General features: G+C 45.8%; 1 protein-coding gene across 1 annotated transcript in view; it reads right to left on the bottom strand.

Moving 5' to 3' along the window:
• Nucleotides 1–20,976, bottom strand: part of LOC311099737 (NMDA receptor synaptonuclear signaling and neuronal migration factor-like) — a gene marked incomplete at both ends in the record, with an annotated part of 37,780 nt that overhangs the window by 9,219 nt on the left and 7,585 nt on the right. The window contains 12 exons of the mRNA XM_084140474.1: nucleotides 485–587; nucleotides 894–973; nucleotides 1,222–1,292; nucleotides 1,550–1,583; nucleotides 1,949–2,032; nucleotides 3,186–3,313; nucleotides 4,441–4,530; nucleotides 5,062–5,114; nucleotides 8,596–8,667; nucleotides 14,177–14,243; nucleotides 14,514–15,317; nucleotides 15,611–15,672. Coding sequence (XP_083996600.1) covers nucleotides 485–587; nucleotides 894–973; nucleotides 1,222–1,292; nucleotides 1,550–1,583; nucleotides 1,949–2,032; nucleotides 3,186–3,313; nucleotides 4,441–4,530; nucleotides 5,062–5,114; nucleotides 8,596–8,667; nucleotides 14,177–14,243; nucleotides 14,514–15,317; nucleotides 15,611–15,672 — 1,648 coding nt within the window. The remainder of the gene's footprint in view (nucleotides 1–484; nucleotides 588–893; nucleotides 974–1,221; nucleotides 1,293–1,549; nucleotides 1,584–1,948; nucleotides 2,033–3,185; nucleotides 3,314–4,440; nucleotides 4,531–5,061; nucleotides 5,115–8,595; nucleotides 8,668–14,176; nucleotides 14,244–14,513; nucleotides 15,318–15,610; nucleotides 15,673–20,976) is intronic.

Here is a 20,976-nt window from a genome sequence, read left to right as displayed (position 1 = left end):
GTGGGAGAGAAGTAGGGAGAGAGGAGGGATAGAAGTAGTGAAAGAGGAGGGAGAGAAGGAGGGAGAGAAGTAGTGAAAGAGGAGGGAGAGAAGGAGGGAGAGCAGTAGGGAAAGAGGAGGGAGAGAAGTAGGGAGAGAAGGAGGGAGAGAAGTAGGGAGAGAGGAGGGAGAGTGAGGGAGAGAAGTAGGGAGAGAGGAGGGAGAGAAGTAGGGAGAGAATGAGGGAGAGAGGAGGGAGAGAAGTAGGGAGAGAAGGAGGGAGAGAAGTAGGGAGAGAGGAGGGAGAGAGGAGGGAGAGAAGGAGGGAGAGAAGTAGGGAGAGGAGGGAGAGGGGAGGGAGAGAAGGAGGTAGAGAGGGAGGGAGAGAAGGAGGGAGAGAAAAGAAAAAGAGAGATTCTTTACCCTCTTCATATATTCTTAGCAAGGAGCCATGATAAGTCACATAAAGTACAGTGTTTGTGTTTTAGTGAGAAGTGTAGTGTACCTTCTCTCCATTGGGGTTTCCCAGGACGTAGCATCCCATAATGTGGATGAGGTTGGGTTCAGGGTTTACTTTGCTCATAAACCGACTCAGCCTCCTCCAGAACCTATTGTAGGAGGATAACATGGTTCAGTTACACCAATACTGCTACTCTAACAGTACTAACAGAGAGACAGTTACTGTATGGATGCGTCCCAAATGTCACCCTATTACCTATGTAGTGCACTACATTTGACCAGGGCCCATAGGGACCTTAGGGCTCTGGTCAAAAATAGTGCACTGTATAGGGAAAAGGGTTCCACATAGTCAAAAGTTGTGCACACTAAATGCAATACAGTGCCATTTGGGACACATCCAGGTACTGTATGAGAAGTATGGCTGCTGTATGAAGAGTATGACTGATGACACTAACTGGCTCATGTCCTCTTCTTTCTCCACCTTGGCGAATGTGGCAACTTTATTCTTCAACAGGTACAGATGCCCTGGACCTCCCTATAAGAAACCCACTGCTTTTCAAGTTCTCAGTCAAGATACAAACCAACACCACTAATTGGCACTCACATAAAAACACAATTAGCCCCTCCACTTCAGAGTTATAAATTGCTAATTGAGGTGTTATCTATCTTCCCACTGGGATTGACATCATTCAACCTAACAAGCGTTTTCTTTTGTTCTTTCATAATCATCGGCATCTCTCTCTCTCCCCTTTCTTTCTCTCTCTCTACTTTCTCCTATCTCACCTGACAGAAGATGAGCATCCTCCAGATTTTGCTGCCTCTCCTGTAGGCTGTTAGCTTCTTCTCGATCTCCTCTGTGAAGAGAGAGAAAGAGAGAGGGGCTAGAGAGAGGGACAGGGAGTACAGTAAAAACAGAATTTCCCCACACAAAAAGCCAGCAGTATGGAACACTGCATTATTCTCACAAACATGGATTCCATCCCAAATGGCACACTAGTCCCTACATAGTGCACTACTTTTGACCAGAGCCCATCAAAAAAGTAGCACACTATATGGGGAATAAGGTGGCATTTGGGACTGATAAAGACAAAGTCACATAAAGTTTACCTACCGAGGATATCATCAAACGTAGCATGTTCATGGTCCTGGAGATACAGAGATATGATATCCACTCAATATCCATTCACTGAACATGAACATACATGATAATTGATTTATCATCTGTGCATGCAGACACATAGAGAACAAGTTGATGGTGTCATGTGTGTGTGTGTGTGTGTGTGTCAAAGACCAAAGCAAAGCAGTTGGCTAGGCACTGCTCTGTTTCAGCTGTTGTGGACAGCCTAGCTGTCTGGAGAAAAAGGGGCTTTCTTTATCCTTGAGTGTCCATGCATACAGGGACCTTTGAGATGTTTGGATCCTTCTAGAAATGTAAATGTGATTTGTGGATCCAAATAAAGTATTTAAAATGTGTGCGTGTGTGCATTTGATCAGAAATGCTTGGACTCACATAGAGGATGGGGATGATTGAGGGGTCATCCCTGCGGATGATGGTGGGAACGTACTCTGCCTTGGGGACTTTGGAGGAGATCAGCTGAGAGATGGAGAAAGAAGAGATAAGAAGAAGGAAGGAAGAGAAAGGAGAGTCACATGCACTTCTCTCTCTCTCTGTTGTGTTCTGTCTCTAAACCAATGCCTGCTGGGCCCTTAACATTAATTATTCATACTAGTATGTCTGTGTAGCCAAGATGCATTACTCATCTCATATGTATATACTGTATTCTATACTATTCTACTGTATCTTAGTCTATGCCGCTCTGACATTGCTTGTCCATGTATTTATTTCTATATTCTTAATTACATTGCTTTACTTAGATTTAGTCCCCTGTAGCTCAGTTGGTAGAGCATGGCGCTTGCAACGCCAGGGTTGTGGGTTCGTTTCCCACAGGGGGCCAGTATGAAAATGTATGCACTCACTAACTGTAAGTCGCTCTGGATAAGAGCGTCTGCTAAATGACTAAAATGTAAATTTGTGTGTATTGGGTATATGTTGTGAAATTGTTAGATATTAGTTGTTAGATATACTGCACTGTCGGAGCTAGAAACACAAGCATTTCGCTACACCCGCAATAACATCTACTAAACATGTGTATGTGACCAATAAAATGTGTTTGATTTGATTTGATTTGGTCTTTACTGGCATCCAAAAGGGTTGGAGTCAATTCCACTTTATTTCAGTCTGTTAAGGATCTAAAAATAGCCCATTGATTTCTATATGTTTTATTTTCTTCCAAGCCTAATTTCCATTTATGTGTTGAATAATCACAACAACCTTGCCATTCCAACTCAGTAAACATAGTTTCGGAAATAACAGACCTAGGGCAACAGCACTTTTTTTGTGGGGGGGGGGGGGGGGGGCGCTCTTCAGACAGACAACTCTCCCAACAAATCACAACTTTGGGTAGGCATGGCTTTTAAATAATCCCCTCGGAAACATGACAGAGGCGGACACAATGCGGACACAGATAGCTAGGCTAATTTAAACAACAGCCAGTCAGTGGTGTTAAGCTTGTAACGGTAACGTCATGGCGCATACACTCATTGAAAATATCCCCCGCGAGCTCCATCAGCTAGCTAACGGAATTGTTTACGGCAGGACATGAATGGATAGGGCTCTGGACGGATTCCCGGCACGCATACCAACTATGCCCTTTCTACACCGGAATTTTGCAACCCTAGTCCCTCACCATGATTTTGGGTGGGATGAAGTCGTCTCCCTCACAGGCCAGTCTCTCCATCTCCCTCTCCTCCTCCCAGTCTAGCTCCTCACGCTCCCCCTCATCCAGGGTCCCACACGAGGCAGGCAGGTCTCCACCTAACCCCCCGACACAAAGAGTAGGCACACCGTCAGAGAGAGAGAGAGAGGGGGGAGGAGACGGGAGAGAGATGGGACGAGAGGAGGGGAGACAGGGAGTAAGAGAGGGGGGCGGGAGAGGAAGGGAAGAGCAAGAGAGGCAGGGAGAGGGGGATGGAGGGCAGGAAAGAGGCAGACAGGGAAAGCAAGCAATGGAATAATAGTGGAAGAAAGAGAAAGGCATACGGAGGGAGAGAGAGTGGAATGGAGTGAGAAAGGTGGCAATAGAAAGTGACAGTGAGGCACAAAGACGTGAATTGACAGAGAATAAGAACCTTCCAGATGAATAGGAGGAAGAAAAGGAAGAAACAAAGGAACATAGTCTCGTCAAAAAGGACAGAAGAAAATGTATGAGTAGGATACTACGAGGTAAAAAGGAGAATGAGAAAGGTGATAGGGTAGAGCAATAGATTGTGTCAATCATTAACTGTCAGAGAAGGAGAGAAATACATGACACAAATAGACTTTTAAAATGTCATCAACAGTAACCTGTCAGAGACACGGTGGCACAAAGTAGATGGAAAAACAGAAACAAACACACTAACATTCAAAAACGACAGAGAAAAACACATGCCGACACACACACACACACACACACACACACACACACACACACACTCCCAGACCTGTGCTTGACACACTCCCAGACCATTTGAGACAAATACTCACAGAGAAAGCGAGAGAGCATCACAAACTTGGAGACAGACCCAAGGTCAGAGGAAGACAGACAGTGTCAGAATCAACAGCAGAGACAGCTGATTAGTGTGTGTGTGTGTGTTGTGTGAATGTGTGTACTTTATCATAAATGCTTTTCAATGCTTAATGCTTCAGCATCAGGGTTGGGGTCAATTCTATTTTAATTCCAGTCAGTTCAGAAAGTAAACCAAATTCCAATTCAAAATGTTCCTCAATGAAAAGCATGGAAGAGAATTGGAATTGGAATTGACTGGAAATGAAATGGAATTGACCACCACAACCCTGTCCAGCATACTTGTACTAGTGTATGAGTGTGTTTGTCTGTGTGTGTGCCCAGTTTTTGAGTGTCTGAGTGAGTGTGTATAGTAATGTGTGTTACTGTATTGACTCACTGTCTCTGGGGTCATGTGGAGAATCATTCTTGACAGGGGTGGGATCACTCCAGGAGCGGTTGAAACTCATCGCTCTACGCTCGGCAAATGCTAGTGCAAGTGGAGAGAGAGAGTCACACAGCCACACACCATACACACACCCTGAACACATACACCCTGAACACCCAACCCAACACACACCGCACATGGTCTGTTGTATCCACACACAAGCAAGCACACATACGCACACGTAACACCACTGCTCCTCTCCAAAGGACACACTGGGTGGGTGAGTTTTGGCTAGGTGCAACATGACCAGCCTCACAAATGAGAGACTGGGGAGATCTCCCATTCGTTAGCTTAACGTCTCACATATCCAGCAGCAACTTGCATATCCAGACCACCTAAGCCTAAACACCAGCATAAACACACACACACATAGGTTCATCAAACGTGTGCCAACACACACACACACACAATCACCGGTGCACAACGGCATGCCACACACCGATACACACATCACACACAAGGCCATGCATAATCCCAGGCATGCATTAACACAAAGTCAACAAAACACAAAACCACTGATGGGGGGCGGACATGTTGGGAGAACACACAGCACATAGTAACACTGTGACTCACTCTGTGCCTTCATCCTCCTGCTGCCCACCATTCTAAGATGCTTCCGGAAGTTCCTGTGGGCAGATTGGGCATGAGGAGAAAGGGCGATGGGGAGAGAGGGAGTAGAAAAAGAAGGGAAGACAGTCAAAATCATTTAGAGAAAGAAGTGAAAGAGAGTGGCTGTGTCCGAAATGGCACCCTAAATAGTGTACTACTTTTACATTTACATTTACATTTTAGTCATTTAGCAGACACTCTTATCCAGAGCGACTTACAGTTAGTGAGTGCATACATTATTATTTTTATTCATACTGGCCCCCCGTGGGAATCGAACCCACAACCCTGGCGTTGCAAACGCCATGCTCTACCAACTGAGCTACATCCCTGCCGGCCATTCCCTCCCCTACCCTGGACGACGCTGGGCCAATTGTGCACCGCCCCATGGGTCTCCCGGTCAGGACAACAGCACTATGAAAAGTAGTGCACTATATAGGGAATAGGCTGCCATAATAAGATAATAAGTGACAGAGACGTGCCTAACAAAAATTCATTAAAGATTTACGATTGAACTCTTTCGTAATTTAGATCCGTCAGGTGAGTGTTTTAAGTAACGGGAAAATTCAACTGCTACTGCATACCCTATAGCATCTGTCACCTGTTGCTACTGTATATTCAACAGCACTGCCCTTTGCCAGAAGTTTCTGACCAGACGTAGATATATTTCAACCTGTTTGCTTTAGTAGCCTAGATCAAAAACAGAAAATTCATTGATCAGCTTAAAGTGTTTAGGCTCTGCATAACCACATTAGCTTTGAGTGACATTTCACTAATGGCCTGCCTGTCGTTCCCTATTCATTCCATTCCGTATAATTGCTATTTTCTAAGAGATAAACACCTGATCTCTCTGGCCAACTCCCCCTCATACAGTAGGTCACATCTCTCCAACACGCCATGCGATTGTTCTCCGCGGCTCCAACATGTCTATTGGTGAAAGGGTCAAAAATAGCCACCGCGTGTGGGTGGAGGCGTGAGACATGAGGAGCCCGGAGAGAGAGAGTGAGAGGGAGAAAGAAGCAAGGAAGAAAGAGAGAGTCCTTGTTTTACCCCCAGAAACATTGTTCACCAACAATGAATGATAATCCAATCGTTATGTCATTTCACTCACAGAGTCAAACAAATCTCAATTGGACTAGTTTTATATTGTGATTAAAACATTCCTTTCTCAAACATTCCCTAACACCTCCCTAACCCCTAAACCCTAAAACAGAGCAGGCCTTATCGCTATCTTCACATGTTGGATGGAGGGAGTGTGAGCTGATAGAATGAAGTGGAACAAAGACAAGCTCTCCTCTTTTCCCCCGCATGCTCACAGACTAGAGACACGCAGCAGGTCCCCTAATGAGAGGATGAAAGAGAAGGAGAACACCCCTTTGCACACTCAGACAGCTGGGGATGAGTCACCGGCTCTCCTCTCTCTCTCTCTCTGTCTCTATCTCGTCCTACCTCTCATTTACTCACTCTCTCTACATTGTCCTCTCTCTCTACCTCTGCCTCATCCATCCATCCATCCATCCATCCATCCATCCATCCATCCATCCATCCATCCATCCATCCATCCATCCATCCATCCATCCATCTATGCTGCTCACGCGTTAAGGGCCGCTCCGATGCTCCTCTGGCACTATGTCCCCTTTTTCTCCCTCATTTTCTCTCCCTCTGTGTACAGTATACTCTAATAGGGGAGACTTGCATGCTGTACCCTGCTCCAATGTACCTCTCGTCCTCTCTCTCTTTTCCCATCCCTTTCTCCCCACCTCACTATCCCTCTGTCTCCCTATCTCCTCCTCCTCCACCTCTGTCTACCTCTCCTTCTCTCCCTCTCTCTTTATACCCCTCTATGTCCAGACAGAGGGGATGGTGGTCTGTTGCTCCTCCATTAATCAGCTGAGGCTTCGTGTCACATTAACCTTCTACTGCAGCAGCCTGGCATTGTGGGAAAACGTCTGTCTGTCCGTCTGCCCATCTGAATCTGCCTAACATTATGTAGCAGGTGTAAAAGAAAACGGCTGAGCAGAGTTCCCACATCCGGTTTTCAGAGGAAAAGGAAGCTAGGTTGAATTAGTTGTATCCCTGAAAACCGGATGCATCTAGTTGTTGGCAACTCCGCTAAGCCTCTGCCAGTAATGAGTTCACTCCCAAAGTCACATGTCCAGAAGTTAGTTTTAGCCTCGTTAGCGTTGCTAACTATCTAACTTTAGCCTTGTTAGTGCTGAGGTAGCCAGGGTAATGGGTTCACTACCAATGTCACCTGACATGTCTCTAGGAGTTAGCTTTAGCTTCATTAAGCATAGCAATGTATGTCTCATATACACTCAGTGGCCAGTTTATTAGGTACTCCAATCCAGTACCGGGTCAGACCCCCCTTTGCCTCCAGAGCAGCCTGAATTCTTCGGGCCATGGAAACGTTGCTCAATTGGTATCAAGGGACCTAATGTGTGCCAGGAAAACATTCCCTACACCGTAACACCACCACCACCAGCCTGTACTGTTGACACCAGGTAGGATGGGTCCATGGACTCATGCTGTTTACGCCTAACTCAGCCATCAGCATGATGCAACATGAACCGGGATTCGTCGGACCAGGCAATGTTTTTCCACTCTTCAATTGTCCAGTGTTGGTGATCGCGTGCCCACTGAAGCCACCTCTTGTTTTTCGCTGATAGGAGTGGAACCCGGTGTGGTTGTCTACTGCAATAGCCCATCCGTAACAAGGACCGACGAGTTGTGCATTCCGAGATTGCCATTCTCCTTTGACCTCTCATCAACGAGCTGTTTTCGCCCACAGGACTGCCGCTGATTAGATGTTTTTTGTTTGTCGCACCATTCTCGGTAAACCCTAGACTCTGTCGTGCGTGAAAAGCCCAGGAGGCCGGCCGTTTCTGAGATACTGGAACCGGAGTGCCTGGCACCGACGATCATACCACCCTCAAAGTCGCTTAGGTCACTCGTTTTGCCCATTCTAACGTTCAATCGAACAGTAACTGAATGCCTTGATGCCTGTCTGCCTGCTTTATATAGCAAGCCACGGCCACGTGACTCACTGTCTGTAGCAGAAAAACCATTTTCGTGAACGGGGTGGTGTACCTAATAAACTGACCACTGAGTGTACACTAGCCTAGCTCATCATGAGATTTTAGCTACGCTGTGCTAGCTAGGTTCCTTACCGTTGTACAACCTCACCTATGGCTGACTTACCACACTGAATCCCATTTACACTGCAGCAGTGAGAGGATAGCAGCAGGTCACAAGAGAGACCAATGAAGATATATGGCATTGTGTTGCACCCACCATCTACCTCTGTGGCACAGTGCAACACACTCTGAGTGTGCTTTTTTCTCTCACTTATGGTAGTAACGTCATTGCAATCTGCTTGTGCCCAATGCTATTTTTACCTCTCCCGGGAGTCTATATCTATCCTATGGATAATGGATGGGGGAGTCAGAGAGTACTGGAGCACAGCAGTACACCCTGACCAGCCAGGAACACAGTAGATACCTGTGGATGACTTCAGCCGAATCCAGCTCCATCTCTCCCCTCTTTCTCTGCACAAATCCCCGGAAAGCCCTGCTGGGACGTGGCACAGAATGAAAGGATGAGAGGGAGAATGCTGGCTTATCACGAGGGGAGTGAGAGAGCGCGCGGGGGGGTGGGCATTGCCAGGGTAGGGTTTAGCTATAGTACAGGGTTAAGCCAGCTCTGGGAGGGGGGGTATACTTGCAATGGCTAGGTTTGCATCATCGGGATTTGGGATGCGGTCTCTTTGTTTGAGTTAGTTGAGGAGGTTAGCGTAAGAAGTTAGGGCCAGCTGGGGTTTAGCTGAAGAGTTGACCATGTGGGTTAGCCAGAGGTGAGGGAGGGAGAACAGTGCTGCAGCCGGATCATTCTGCAGCTTACAGCCGGTCTGGGTTATTAGCTGTAGGTATGTGCCATGATCCCCCAGTGGTGTAATGTACTTAATAAGTAAAAATACTTTAAAGTACTACTTAAGTCATTTTTGGGGTAACTGTACTTTACTTTACTATTTGTATTTTTGACAACTTTTACTTTTACTCTTGGTTTGCTTAATATAAGGAATTTGATGTATAGAATTTACTTTTACTTTTTGTTACTTTACTCAAGTATGACAGAGTACTTTTCCCACTGTACTTAAAGGGCAACTCCACCACTTTCAACCTCATTTTCATCATCTCCAGCACAATACCATTATCTACATACTATATGTGAATCTAAATTTAAAAAGTTTTGATGAAATCATCAAAAGTTAAAACATTTTAATAACAGTGATTTTCAAACACTATGAGCTTTGCGGTGACGTGGGGAGCAAGAAAATACCCTCCCTCTGGCTAGAAAATCATTGCAGGCTTTGAAAATCACCATTTAAAAAACGTTTAATCCTACCCTGTCATGTCACAGAAAAGCTTTTTTTAGGACCTTTCTTCTTAACCACAGATCATACAAACGCACCGTTTTCACATATGTAGACACTGATATGGTTCTGGAGATGATGAATATGAGGTTGAAAAGTGGTGGAATTGTCCTTTAAGTACATTTAAAACCAGATACTTTTAGACTTTTACTCAAGTAGTATTTCACTGGGTGATTCACTTTTACTTGAGTCATTTTCTATTAAGGTATCTTTACTTTTATTAAAGTATGACAATTTAGTGCTTTTTCCACCACTGGGATCACCAGTGTCTTCTTGCACTGTGTGGATTAGAGCTGGGTTTAGCTGCAGTGACAGAGTCCAGGTCAGCTCAGCGTACATAGGTCCTTTTCCATGTCTTGGGTTTGGGGTTGGCTAAAGGCTCAGTTGCGGTGGATTAGCCTGGGGTTCAGTCAGTGGTGTAGGTTTAGGTTTGTTCTTGAATAGGGTGCAGTGAGCTACAATGGCTATGTCTGGGTTGGCCCAGGGTTTCACCACAGACAAACGAGGTAAACCAGACACGTCACAGGGGCTATAAAGCAGATTCATCCGTTTAGAACGTTTTCTCACCACCAAATATGGTAGTTATAGGAAGTCCAGTAGTGGGTAGTGGGAGAGCATGGAACTAGGTGAAACTGGGCCAACATTCTACTAATTTTCTCATATATGAAACATCTGATCTCAATACATTTTTATGTTCCCAAAACTAGAATCTGTTACGAACACAGTGCACTAAGTTTTGACGCTTTGCCAAAGTTTTAAATAATGGCGTTGTTTAGAAGGAGTGCAAGGTCGAATTGAGTTTGTGCACACGCACATTTCACAGAGGAGGCTTTCCCTAACGGAAATATGCAAATACATACTACAACGCCAATAGGATCTCACTAGCTCGTGCTTGGCTTTGCCCACCTCCTCGCTTGTTCTGCCCACTATGCTTCATTTGCTCCCACCTTAAATGACAGATTAACTACACTACAAGCATGTGGACACCCCTTGAAATTAGTGGATAAGGCTATTTCAGCCACACCCATTGCTGACAGGTGTATAAAATGTAGCACACAGTCATGCAATCTCCATAGACAAACATTGGCAGTAGAATGGCCTTACTGAAGAGCTCAGTGACTTTCAATGTGGCACCGTCATAGGATGCCACCTTTCCAACAAGTCAGTTTGTCAAATTTCTGCCAGGCTAGAGCTGTCCCGGTCAACTGTAAGTGCTGTTATTGTGAAGTGGAAACGTCAACAATGTCTCAGCCGCGAAGTGGTAGGCCACACAAGCTCACAGAATAGAACCGCCAAGTGCTGAAGCACGTAGCGCGTAAATATCATCTGTCCTCTGTTGCAACACTCACTACCGAGTTCCAAATTGCCTCTGGAAGCAACGTCAGCGCAATAACTATTCGTCGAGAGCTTCATGAAATGGGTTTCCATGGCTGAGCAGCCGCACACAAGCCTAAGATCACCATGCGCAATGCCAAGCGTCGGCTGGAGTGGTGTAAAGCGCGCCACCATTGGACTCTGGAGCAGTGGAAACGCGTTCTCTGGAGTGATGAATCACGCTTCACCATCTGGCAGTCCAACAGACAAATCTGTGTTTGGTGGGTGCCAGGAGAACGCTACCTGCCCCAATGCATAGTGCCAACAGTAAAGTTTGATGGAGGAGTTATAATGGTTTGGGCTAGGCCCCTTAGTTCCAGTGAAGGGAAATCTTAACGCTACAGCATACAATGGCATTCTAGACGATTCTGTGCTTCCAACTTTGTGGCAACAGTTTGGCGAACGCCCTTTCCTGTTTCAGAATGACAAAGCCCATGTGCACAAAGCGAGGTCCATACAGAAATGGTTTGTCGAGATCGGTCTGGAAGAACTTGACTGGCCTGCAAAGAGCCCTGACCTCAACCCCATCAAACACCTTTGGGATGAATTGGAACACAGACTGTGAGCCAGGCCTAATCGCCCAACTTCAGTGCTGTATGGAAGCAAGTCCCCGCAGCAATGTTCCATCATCTAGTGGAAAGCCTTCCCAGAAGAGTGGAGGCTGTTATAGCAGCAAAAGGGGGACCCACTCTATATTAATGCCCATGATTTTGGAATGAGATGTTCGACTTTTGGCCATGTAGTGTATCTTGGGTTAGTTATAAGTATCTTTGGTTTCACTGTTTGAAGAGCTTGGACAGGTAGGGGAGAGTGGGGTAAATTGAGCCAAATGGGTAGGTTGAGCCACCCTTGCTTCTAGGAAACCATACACAAAATTAATAATTTGACCAAATACTTAGGAAGAGGTCATCATTTCATGGAGTCTGTGAAGGAAGAAACCACATGGAAAAAGTGGTAAGTGGTAGAGTAGGTCAAAAAAACAAATGTTCACCAAGTCAAATTAATTTATTGTGTTAGAGGTTTCACGATGCTAGTACAGTGAGGGAAGTATTTGATCCCCTGCTGATTTTGTACGTTTGCCCACTGACAAAGAAATGATCAGTCTATAATTTTAATGGTAGGTTTATTTGAACAGTGAGAGACAGAATAACAACAAAAAAATCCAGAAAAACGCATGTCAAAAATTTTATAAATTTATTTGCATTTTAATGAGGGAAATAAGTATTTGGTTAGATTCTTAAAAAATAATCATGGTTTTCGATTTCGGTTTCAATAATTATTAAATAATGACATTACAATGATTTTAGAGTTTTTTAAAATGTAAATTCCAACGGCAAAAATAGTTAACAATGAATTGCCAAAACATAGAAAATATTAGGTCCAAAATAAACCCATTGGGATTATTTTTGACACATTTTAGTGAGAGAAACCTCTCGCTTCGCCTCTTCCTCTCTGATCCATCTCTTCAGCCCAAAAAAACTGCCGCAAATGATTATGGTCATTATAGTTAATTACCATGTTTCTGCGCTGAACTAGGTTGAATATTTGCTTAATGAAAACTACAACTCCCTTCAGCCCAGTGTCCCACATAGTTCTTGATTTCTCACATTCTTTCATGAATGATTTGATTTCTCTCTAGAGAAACGGCGTGTTGGGCTTACAAAAAAACGACCCTAAATGGAATTCAAGTAATTGAACCTATGTCGTTCAATTAGTTGTTTAATAAAAATAAATAAAAAATAAATGTTGGTTAATCGCTCAGCACTACTAGCATGAAAGTGCATCCTTGTAGGTGTGTGGGCTAATATAGTCCAAATGTTTGCCTTGGGGTAAGTTGAGCTAATGGCAAGTTGAGCAAATTGAAGTGTTTTCTTCCCAGGCGTAATGCAAGGCATTATTGCTGGGATATGATGTAACAACAGGGCCTATGTTCAAAGTGTTTAAAAAAGTACAAAGTGTTTGTTAGGTGTTAAGTCTGTGTTAAAAGATGCTTAAAATGATTAGAAGACCAAAAAGTGACTGTGATCGTGTTGAATTGTGTTTGGGAAATAAAGATAGACATGGTTTTAAAAAGGTAGTGGTAATAGTTTTTCCCCCACCCGCCATAAAAATAAAAAAACAAAAAATAAAGGTGGTTGTCCCACTGGCGATCATAAGTTGAATGCACCAATTTGTAAGTCGCTCTGGATAAGAGTGCCTGCTAAATGATGTAAATGTAAATGTAAAATATTGAATTAAGTACAGAAATGTGTAGGCGGTTTAACTTACCCTGTCCCACAGCTCAACACACCCCATACCCAGGGTAAGATGTGCTAACAGACCGCTTTTTTTGGACAAGCTATGTTTGAATTCTTGTTAGAAAATAATACTATAGAAAATAATACTATATGTCCCTTGACGGAGTGATGCTGAATGTAAAATATTGCTCAATTTACCCCACTCTCCCATACAGTAACATCAACAGACATACAAACACAGCTCCTGGATTGTAAAGTCAGTTTCCTCTGTAACTTCAAACACCCCAAGGAAGGGTTAAGGATGTGGGTTAAGGGTCATGGGTCATGGGTTAAGGGTCATGGAGTTAGGGGACACAGGGTTAAGGAGCGGGAGGAAAGCTAGATTCAACAGGTCAAAGATACTCACGATATCCTGCAGTGGGTCAGAGAAAGAAGTGCATGAAAAAGAAAGAAAATGAAAGACATCAACATCCTATAGGCCATGGTTACTACAACATGTGGGGGGGGGGGGGGGGGGGGTAGGAGATAGAGAGACAGACAGAGAAACAGGAAGAGCGGGAGAGGACAGAGAGAGAGAGAGAGAGAGAGAGAGAGAGAGAGAGAGAGAGAGAGAGAGAGAGAGAGAGAGAGACAGACAGACAGACAGACAGACAGACAGACAGACAGACAGACAGACAGACAGACAGACAGACAGACAGACAGACAGACAGACAGACAGACAGACAGACAGACAGACAGACAGACAGACAGACAGACAGACAGACAGACAGACAGACAGACAGACAGACAGACAGACAGACAGACAGACAGACAGACAGACAGACAGACAGACAGACAGACAGACAGACAGACAGCGAGGGGGATAGAAAGGGTTAAAGTGTGGATGGTGAGTCCCAGTGACATGTCAGCATGTCCCCAGAGAGGCAATTGTTCAGGTGTTAGCAGCAGTAACACCTGCACAAGCACCTGTCCCTAATGTTGTGTGCATGTGTGTGTGTGTGCATGCGTGCGTGTACGAGCGTTAGGGCTGGGTACTCACGCCTGCATGGTGGTAGTAGCAGTCTGAAAGCTAAACATATTTTCTTTTGGGTACCAGTTGTTGTCCTCTGTGGAGAGAGGGATAATGAATGGAAGTTACAGTAGCAGCCAGCCAGCCACATAGTGTGTATGTTTGTAAACCAACAATAAGAAACCTTAGAGGACACAGCACCAGTCCACTCCACAGAGGGAGAGAGGGAGACACACAGGGAGAGACAGCAGAGGAGAGACGGAGAGTCAGAAATACAGACCACGTCACAATCCAAATAACATCGACCCCCCCACAACCCCACTTTGAGCATTTCAGCGCCTCTCCCTCTCTGTCTCCCCCGTCTCACCTCTCTCCAGCCCAGTCATCCGGCCCACACTCCACATCCTCTCTAGGCGCCTGTGTTGCTTGCCTGCCTCGCGGGAGCTCTCTAGATCCAGGGAGCCCTGGCTACGGGACGGGGCCCCACTAGAGTCCAAGACCACATTGAGGCTGCAGTCCTCCCGCGAGCCCCCCTTTCCCCCCTCGCCCCAGCTGCGGATGTTTTGCGCGCTGACCGAGCTCGACAGAGGCTGCTGGGATAGGTGGTGGTGGCTGCCATGATGACCATGGTGGGAGGCGCCCCCACCGGTAACAGTCAGAGTGTGATGGTTGCTGCCACTGCCGCTGGCCACGGGGTTGCCGTGGCGATGGCTCCCATCATCGCGGTGAGTGTTGCTGCGGTGACCATGGTGGAGGTGGTGCTGGGTGGGTGAGGAGGAGGAGGTGGAGGAGGAGGGGGAGGTTGAGGGCTGGACCAGGTTTGACGCCCCCTTCAGCATCTCCAGCTCCAGGCTCTCCTTGCTGCCCCGGTTGCTACCCAGCATGCCGTGCTCTCCAGTGATGGTGTAGACGCGGGCGGGCTGCAGGGCGCACTCCACACACTTCTGCTGGTCCTCCTCGGCCGAGAAGCTGCGCTCCAGAGACAGGCGGGTCTTGGTGGTGGTGATGGAGGCGGGCGGGGGCTGGAGGTGGTCCAGCGGAGGCTTCACCAGGCTGGACTCAGGGGAGGCCGGAGAGCCCCTGTGGGGGTATGGATGGTTGTTGTTGTGGTGACGGACACCGCCAGGGGAGACAGAGTCTGGGCCCACAAACGTGTCAGACAGGAGATGCGCTGCAGGTTAAAGAAGAAGGAGAGAGAGAGAGAGAGAGAGAGAGAGAGAGAGTGAGAAAGAGACAGAGGAGTTACAGAGAGAGAGAAATAGAAACAGAGCAGAATACGAGAGAGAATAGGATAGCGGAACCTTATCATCCATCAGCCATCTGTGGTTTACATATCAATTATGTAAATGGAATAAATAGGAGGATGGAGTTAATATGATGTTACAAAAGAAAAGAGGAAAAAGTAAAGGAGGTGAGAAAAGATGGATGGAGAACAAGAGGTGGCAGGGAGGGAGGGACGCTGACCTGATCCGTTTCGGTTCTCAGGGTGTGTGTGGGACAGGTACTCTCCAAACGCTCGCGCTGCTCTGTAGAGACACACATGACACACACTGACGTTAACACATGAGTGACAGCGAGAGAGAATGAGAAAAAGAGAAAAGGAGAGAAAGAACAGAAGTAAAGTAGGGAGAAAGAGGAGGAAATGTTAACTTCATTGCCTGCTTTGTAGGTTTGTGCCAGCCACAGATTAAGATGTAGCTGTTTTATCTCTCAACTCTAGGCAGGCTCCAAGAGAGAGAGTGCGAAGGAGAGAGAGAGAGAGAGAGAGAGAAGGAAAGAGAGAATGAGAGTAGGAGGAGACAGGGAAAATTAGGGTTGGTAAAATAACAACTTAATTTCCAATCAAATGGCACAGTCCCTTCTCTACAATATAGAACCTAAACCACATGATGCCAGGGAGTGGAGGTGTGTGTATGTGTGTGTGTGTATATGTGTGTGTGTGCGTGCGTGCGTGTTCATGGGTGTGTTATGTGTACGGGTTTCTTACACAATGCAGTCCTGGCAACTGAGAAATGGCTGTGACAGAATAGCTGAAAATTGTCTGATACATTCGCTAGTACATGTGGTACAAACCCACACACATTCCGTACAAACATAAATCCACACACTTACAAACACACTCATTCATACATAGAAACTGGGAGATTCTGAAAAGAAATCCTCATTGATAGAATGACTCTAGGAGACTGACATTGTCTTTTGACGTGACTCTATTCATCAGTGGGTATGAAAGGAGGGAGTAAAAAAGAAAGAGCGATAAAGAGAGATAGATATCAGAGTGTAAGGAAGTGATATCAATATCATAGCTCGAGCTGGAGGGAAATGCAGCAACAGCAGATTACAAGAGTTGCTCTGAATCACACAGCGAGAGAGAAAAGCATCAATTACATAGTGTAGACCCCAGGTACTCCATTCAGCAAGTAAACCCTCAAGTCACCATCATCTTTTCAACAGACAGCATTATTGAATCTAGTTAGCATATCCTCCATTTTGCACATGCCCCTCCCCCACTAAAATAATGATCATCCTTTGATTGACAGGCCTACAGAGAGACAGGAGCCCTGTTGATAGACGTGCAGCATAACAGACAGTGTGACTGAGCTCCCTATCGATGGAGTCTGAAGCCACGTTTATACCTGGTTCTAACATGCGTCCTTTGTCCTGATCTTGTCCTCATTCTGATTGTGCCCACATTTTAAGACAGGTGTAGACGATTAAAAGATAAATTGTGAACTGATTTTGGTCAGATCTTAAGTGTAAAAGGGCAAGATCAGGACAAGATCAGGATGAAGGACGCATGTTAGCAGTAGGTATGAATGGGGCTTGAGACAAATGGGGAAATGGATTTCACATTGGTGCTGGATACAGTGGAGACAGGAGTTGTCAGTAATCCAATAAGAGCTGTCAGACATTTCTTACAGCCCCATGCAATGCACTGCCACCCATGCAGAGAGCTTTCTATCTTTTACTGTGTGTGTGTGTTCGCGTGAGTGTGTGTTCGTGTGTATATTTGTGTGCACACATGCGTGTCTGTCTGTGAAGACTGTGTGTGTGTGAGTGTGTGTGTGAGTGTGTGTGTGTGTGTGTGTGTGTGTGTGTGTGTGTGTGTGTGTGTGTGTGTGTGTGTGTGTGTGTGTGTGTGTGTGTGTGTGTGTGTGTGTGTGTGTGTGTGTGTGTGTGTGTATGTATGTATGTATGTATAACAACTTTGCATCTTTGGCCCTGCTTCTGACAGTGAGATGGATTAGAGCCAGGGATGATCCTATACAACGACATCACTTCCTGTCGGCGCCCTCAACACGGGGATAGGGCTCACGCCAGCGCTCTCCTCTGAGAATGTAAAACACACTCGTATGCAAAGCCACACTCACATGAACAAACACATGTTATTCACATTGACAACCATGAAAAGACTGACTTACGAATCCACACATAGAAATGGAAATCCATAGGTGTTCCTATGTACCACCCCCTTCCCTACACTGGTAACTATCCCTCAGTAGCTTTGTCAGGATAGAGAAGTGGCACACTCTGGGTGGACACGTTATCCCTGACAGCACTCTCAAATCAAATCAAATTGTATTAGTCACATACACGTGTTTAGCAGATTATTATTGCGGGTGTAGCAAAATGCTTGTGCTTCTAGCTCTGACAGTGCAGTAATATCTAACAAGTAATATCTAACAATTTCACAATTATTAATGAAGGCCAGCCAACACAGGCATCTCAACCATGTGAGATCTTCTACAGAAAATTCCCTGGGACTGCCTGGGATCCTTACATCGGAGAGAGACAGGGGGAACGCTCCCTCTCTTCTATTTCCCACCTTTTCATCAGTTAAAAGGGTCCACTTCAGAGCCCCTCTGAGGTACTGTAGATGCCATATTGCTTTACGCTCCGCCACACCACAGTCACAGTAACAGTCTGGTTCTCTGGGTTTGGTGATGTCACCAGCAAAGGAGTGTCTCGACACGTGCACCAAACGGCTCCTGTGCACATTTAAAAATAGCTCTGCATGCATGTGTCAGTGCAATTCTGTCACTGCACCTTCCTCCTTCCTCTCTGGCCAAACAGTGGCATCCTCTCCGGGATGCTGTGTGTGTGTGTGTGTGTGTGTGTGTGTGTGTTTGTGTGTGTGTGTGTCAGAGGAGGCTGGTGGGAGGAGCTATAGGAGGACAGGCTCATTGTAATTTCCATACAGTATGTTTGATACCGTTCCATTTATTCCATTCCAGCCATTAAAATAAGCCCGTCCTCCTAAAGCTCCTCCCACCAGCCTCCTCTGGTATGTGTGTGTGTGTGTATGTGTTTGTGTTTGTGGATGTATGCATGTGTGTGAGCTAGTGCAATTCGTCATGGTGCGATTAGTCAGACCTGCTGGAAGCTCTCTCTCCCTGTGCAGAGTGCGATTAAGCTGGTCTGGTGTAATGAGTAATTACTCCATCCCTTCTGAAGCTTCTGAAGACTTTTTAATTTCCCCATTTTTTATTATTCAGCAGCTTGGAGCTTTGATTAAAATCAACAACAGGATACATACGGTTGCCTGGGAGACACAAAGCATCCATAAAACATGAGCAGAAACAGAGGAGAAGAGAGAGAGCCAACCGCCTCTCCAACTCCATCTTATTTTCAAATTTTTCCTTCACTCGCTTCCTCTCTCCCCCTCTCTCTCCCTCTGTCTCTCTCTGCCGCTCTCTCCCCCTCCCTCTCACTCTGTCTCTCTCTGCCGCTCTCTCTCCCCCTCTCTCTGCCGCTCTCTCTCCCCCTCTCTCTCCCTCTGTCTCTCTCTGTCGCTCTCTCTGCCGCTCTCTCTCTCCCCCTCTCTCCCTCTCTCTCTGTCTCTCTCTCTGCAGCTCTCTCTCTCCCCCTCCCTCCCCTTCTCTCTCTCTCTCCCTCTCTCTCAATCTCTCTCCTTCCTTTCCCCCATCACACCCCAGAGACTGACCCATCTGGAGGATGCTTAACTGTATAGAGGTGAGAGGGAAGGAGGGATCACTAGGGATAGTGAGACTGCATATTAGTGACAGAGAGAGAGACAGAGGGGGGAGGAAGGTGGAAGCATACTCCCAGACATGTGAGTGGAGAAGAGAGGGTTGAGGTAAAGGATTTGGGGAAGGTGGAAAGGAGGAAGATTACAACTGAGAGGAAGAGAAGAAAGGAGCATATTAAAGATGAAAGGGAGAGAAAGAAGAGGGGGAGGAGAGAGGAGGAGGATGTGGAAAGAAAACCAGAGGGAGAGCAGAGAGAGAGAGAATTGAGGTGACAAGTGCCTATGCCTGCAGCCCAGGACCGTTAACCTACACAATGGTGATCATAAGGCTGGGTGGTGAAATGTTGTGAGGATGCTACTATATTATAGAGTTTGAGGTCTGTGTGAGTATAGAGGTATTGTCGTGGGATATTCCAAATGACAAAAACAAATTGTTCAAAGGAGGGAAGAAAGCATTATACAGCATCCAGCTGTGCAGGGGAACATGCAACCCACTCACTGCCAAAACTACACTGAGGAGTCTTTACTGTGCGAGAGAACATCAGAGACGCAAACAAATCCACAGTATAGAGTCTTTCTATGAGTCTGTAAAAGTAAATAATAGGATCTGTTCTGTTAGCTCTTGCGCTGTTGCAGATTGCCAATAGGTGGCACCATTTTGTTTCAGCATCATTTTCTCTCTGTCACTTTGCCACCCAACACTTCCGACCCTCTTACTAGTACTAGCTGAAAAAAGTGTCTTGTCATATTGAGTTCTATACACCACTTCATACACACGGTATACAAAACAAACAGTCCACATACTCCTCTTCTGTGTTCTACAATGTGTATATGTGTACGTATGTATGTACCGTTTGTGTGTGTCAATGGCTGCGTTTACACAGACAGCCCAATTCTGATTATTTTTCCAGTAATTGGCCTTTTGACAAATCAGGTCAGCTGTTTTGTAATGATCGGGCAAAAAATCAGAATTGGGCTACCTGTGTAAACACAGGCTTAAAATGCATAAGATGTTCCCTTTTCTCTATCAACTCACAATCCCTTCCCTGTCGTTTCTCTTTACGTCTTAATGCAGTGAAACAACATACTCCATTATCATTTAGAGGACAAACAACTAATGCCGTAAGATGACCAGCAGTTCACTGGCAGGATTCCCAGTAGTCCTTGAATACCTGCAGACCTGCAGACCAATTCCCCATCCTTTGGCTCCCCTCATCTATAAACAATAGGCTGGCCAGCAATATCTCTAAATGTTGGCTAATCTAATCCTCTCACTGTTTCACTAATTTAATTGGTTTTTCTCTTCCAGCTGCTTAGCTCAACTTCCTGAGCTTAAATACACCTGATAGGTGTGAGTAGTTTGGCTCTCTAATTGCAGGTCTTGTAGGGGTGCTTTATAGGGCATTGGGGCCCAGCACTTGATCAGAGGACCGATTAAAATGCCACCTCGTCAGAGAGTAGGTGCCACTTCAGCCTCCTCAACCCTGAGTGAGGCACTGAATTCACTCCCGCCCACGACGCAGCTCATCAAACACATGCACAGAAGCATTTACACTCAAACACATAAACACACACACACACACACACACACACACACAAACACACACACATAACCACACACATAACCAGCACCAAACACAACAGAGGCCTAATTGCTGTGTGTCGGAGTCACTTCGAAATCGGTATCATCTCACCCAATCAGCGTAATAACAGCAATCACTTTAATAGCCTCTAATAAAGAGGGAGGGAGGGAGGGAATGAGAGGGAGGGAGAAAGAGAGAGAACACTGGAGTTGAGTAAGTTTATCTTAAGATAGTTCAGCTCAGAAAAACAAACAGTT

This window comes from Coregonus lavaretus (genome assembly GCF_964263955.1).
Source record: "Coregonus lavaretus genome assembly, chromosome: 24".
Classification (NCBI taxonomy): Eukaryota; Metazoa; Chordata; class Actinopteri; order Salmoniformes; family Salmonidae; genus Coregonus; species Coregonus lavaretus.
Note: the sequence above shows the minus strand (reverse complement) of the source record. Positions and strands in the feature narration are given on the sequence as shown.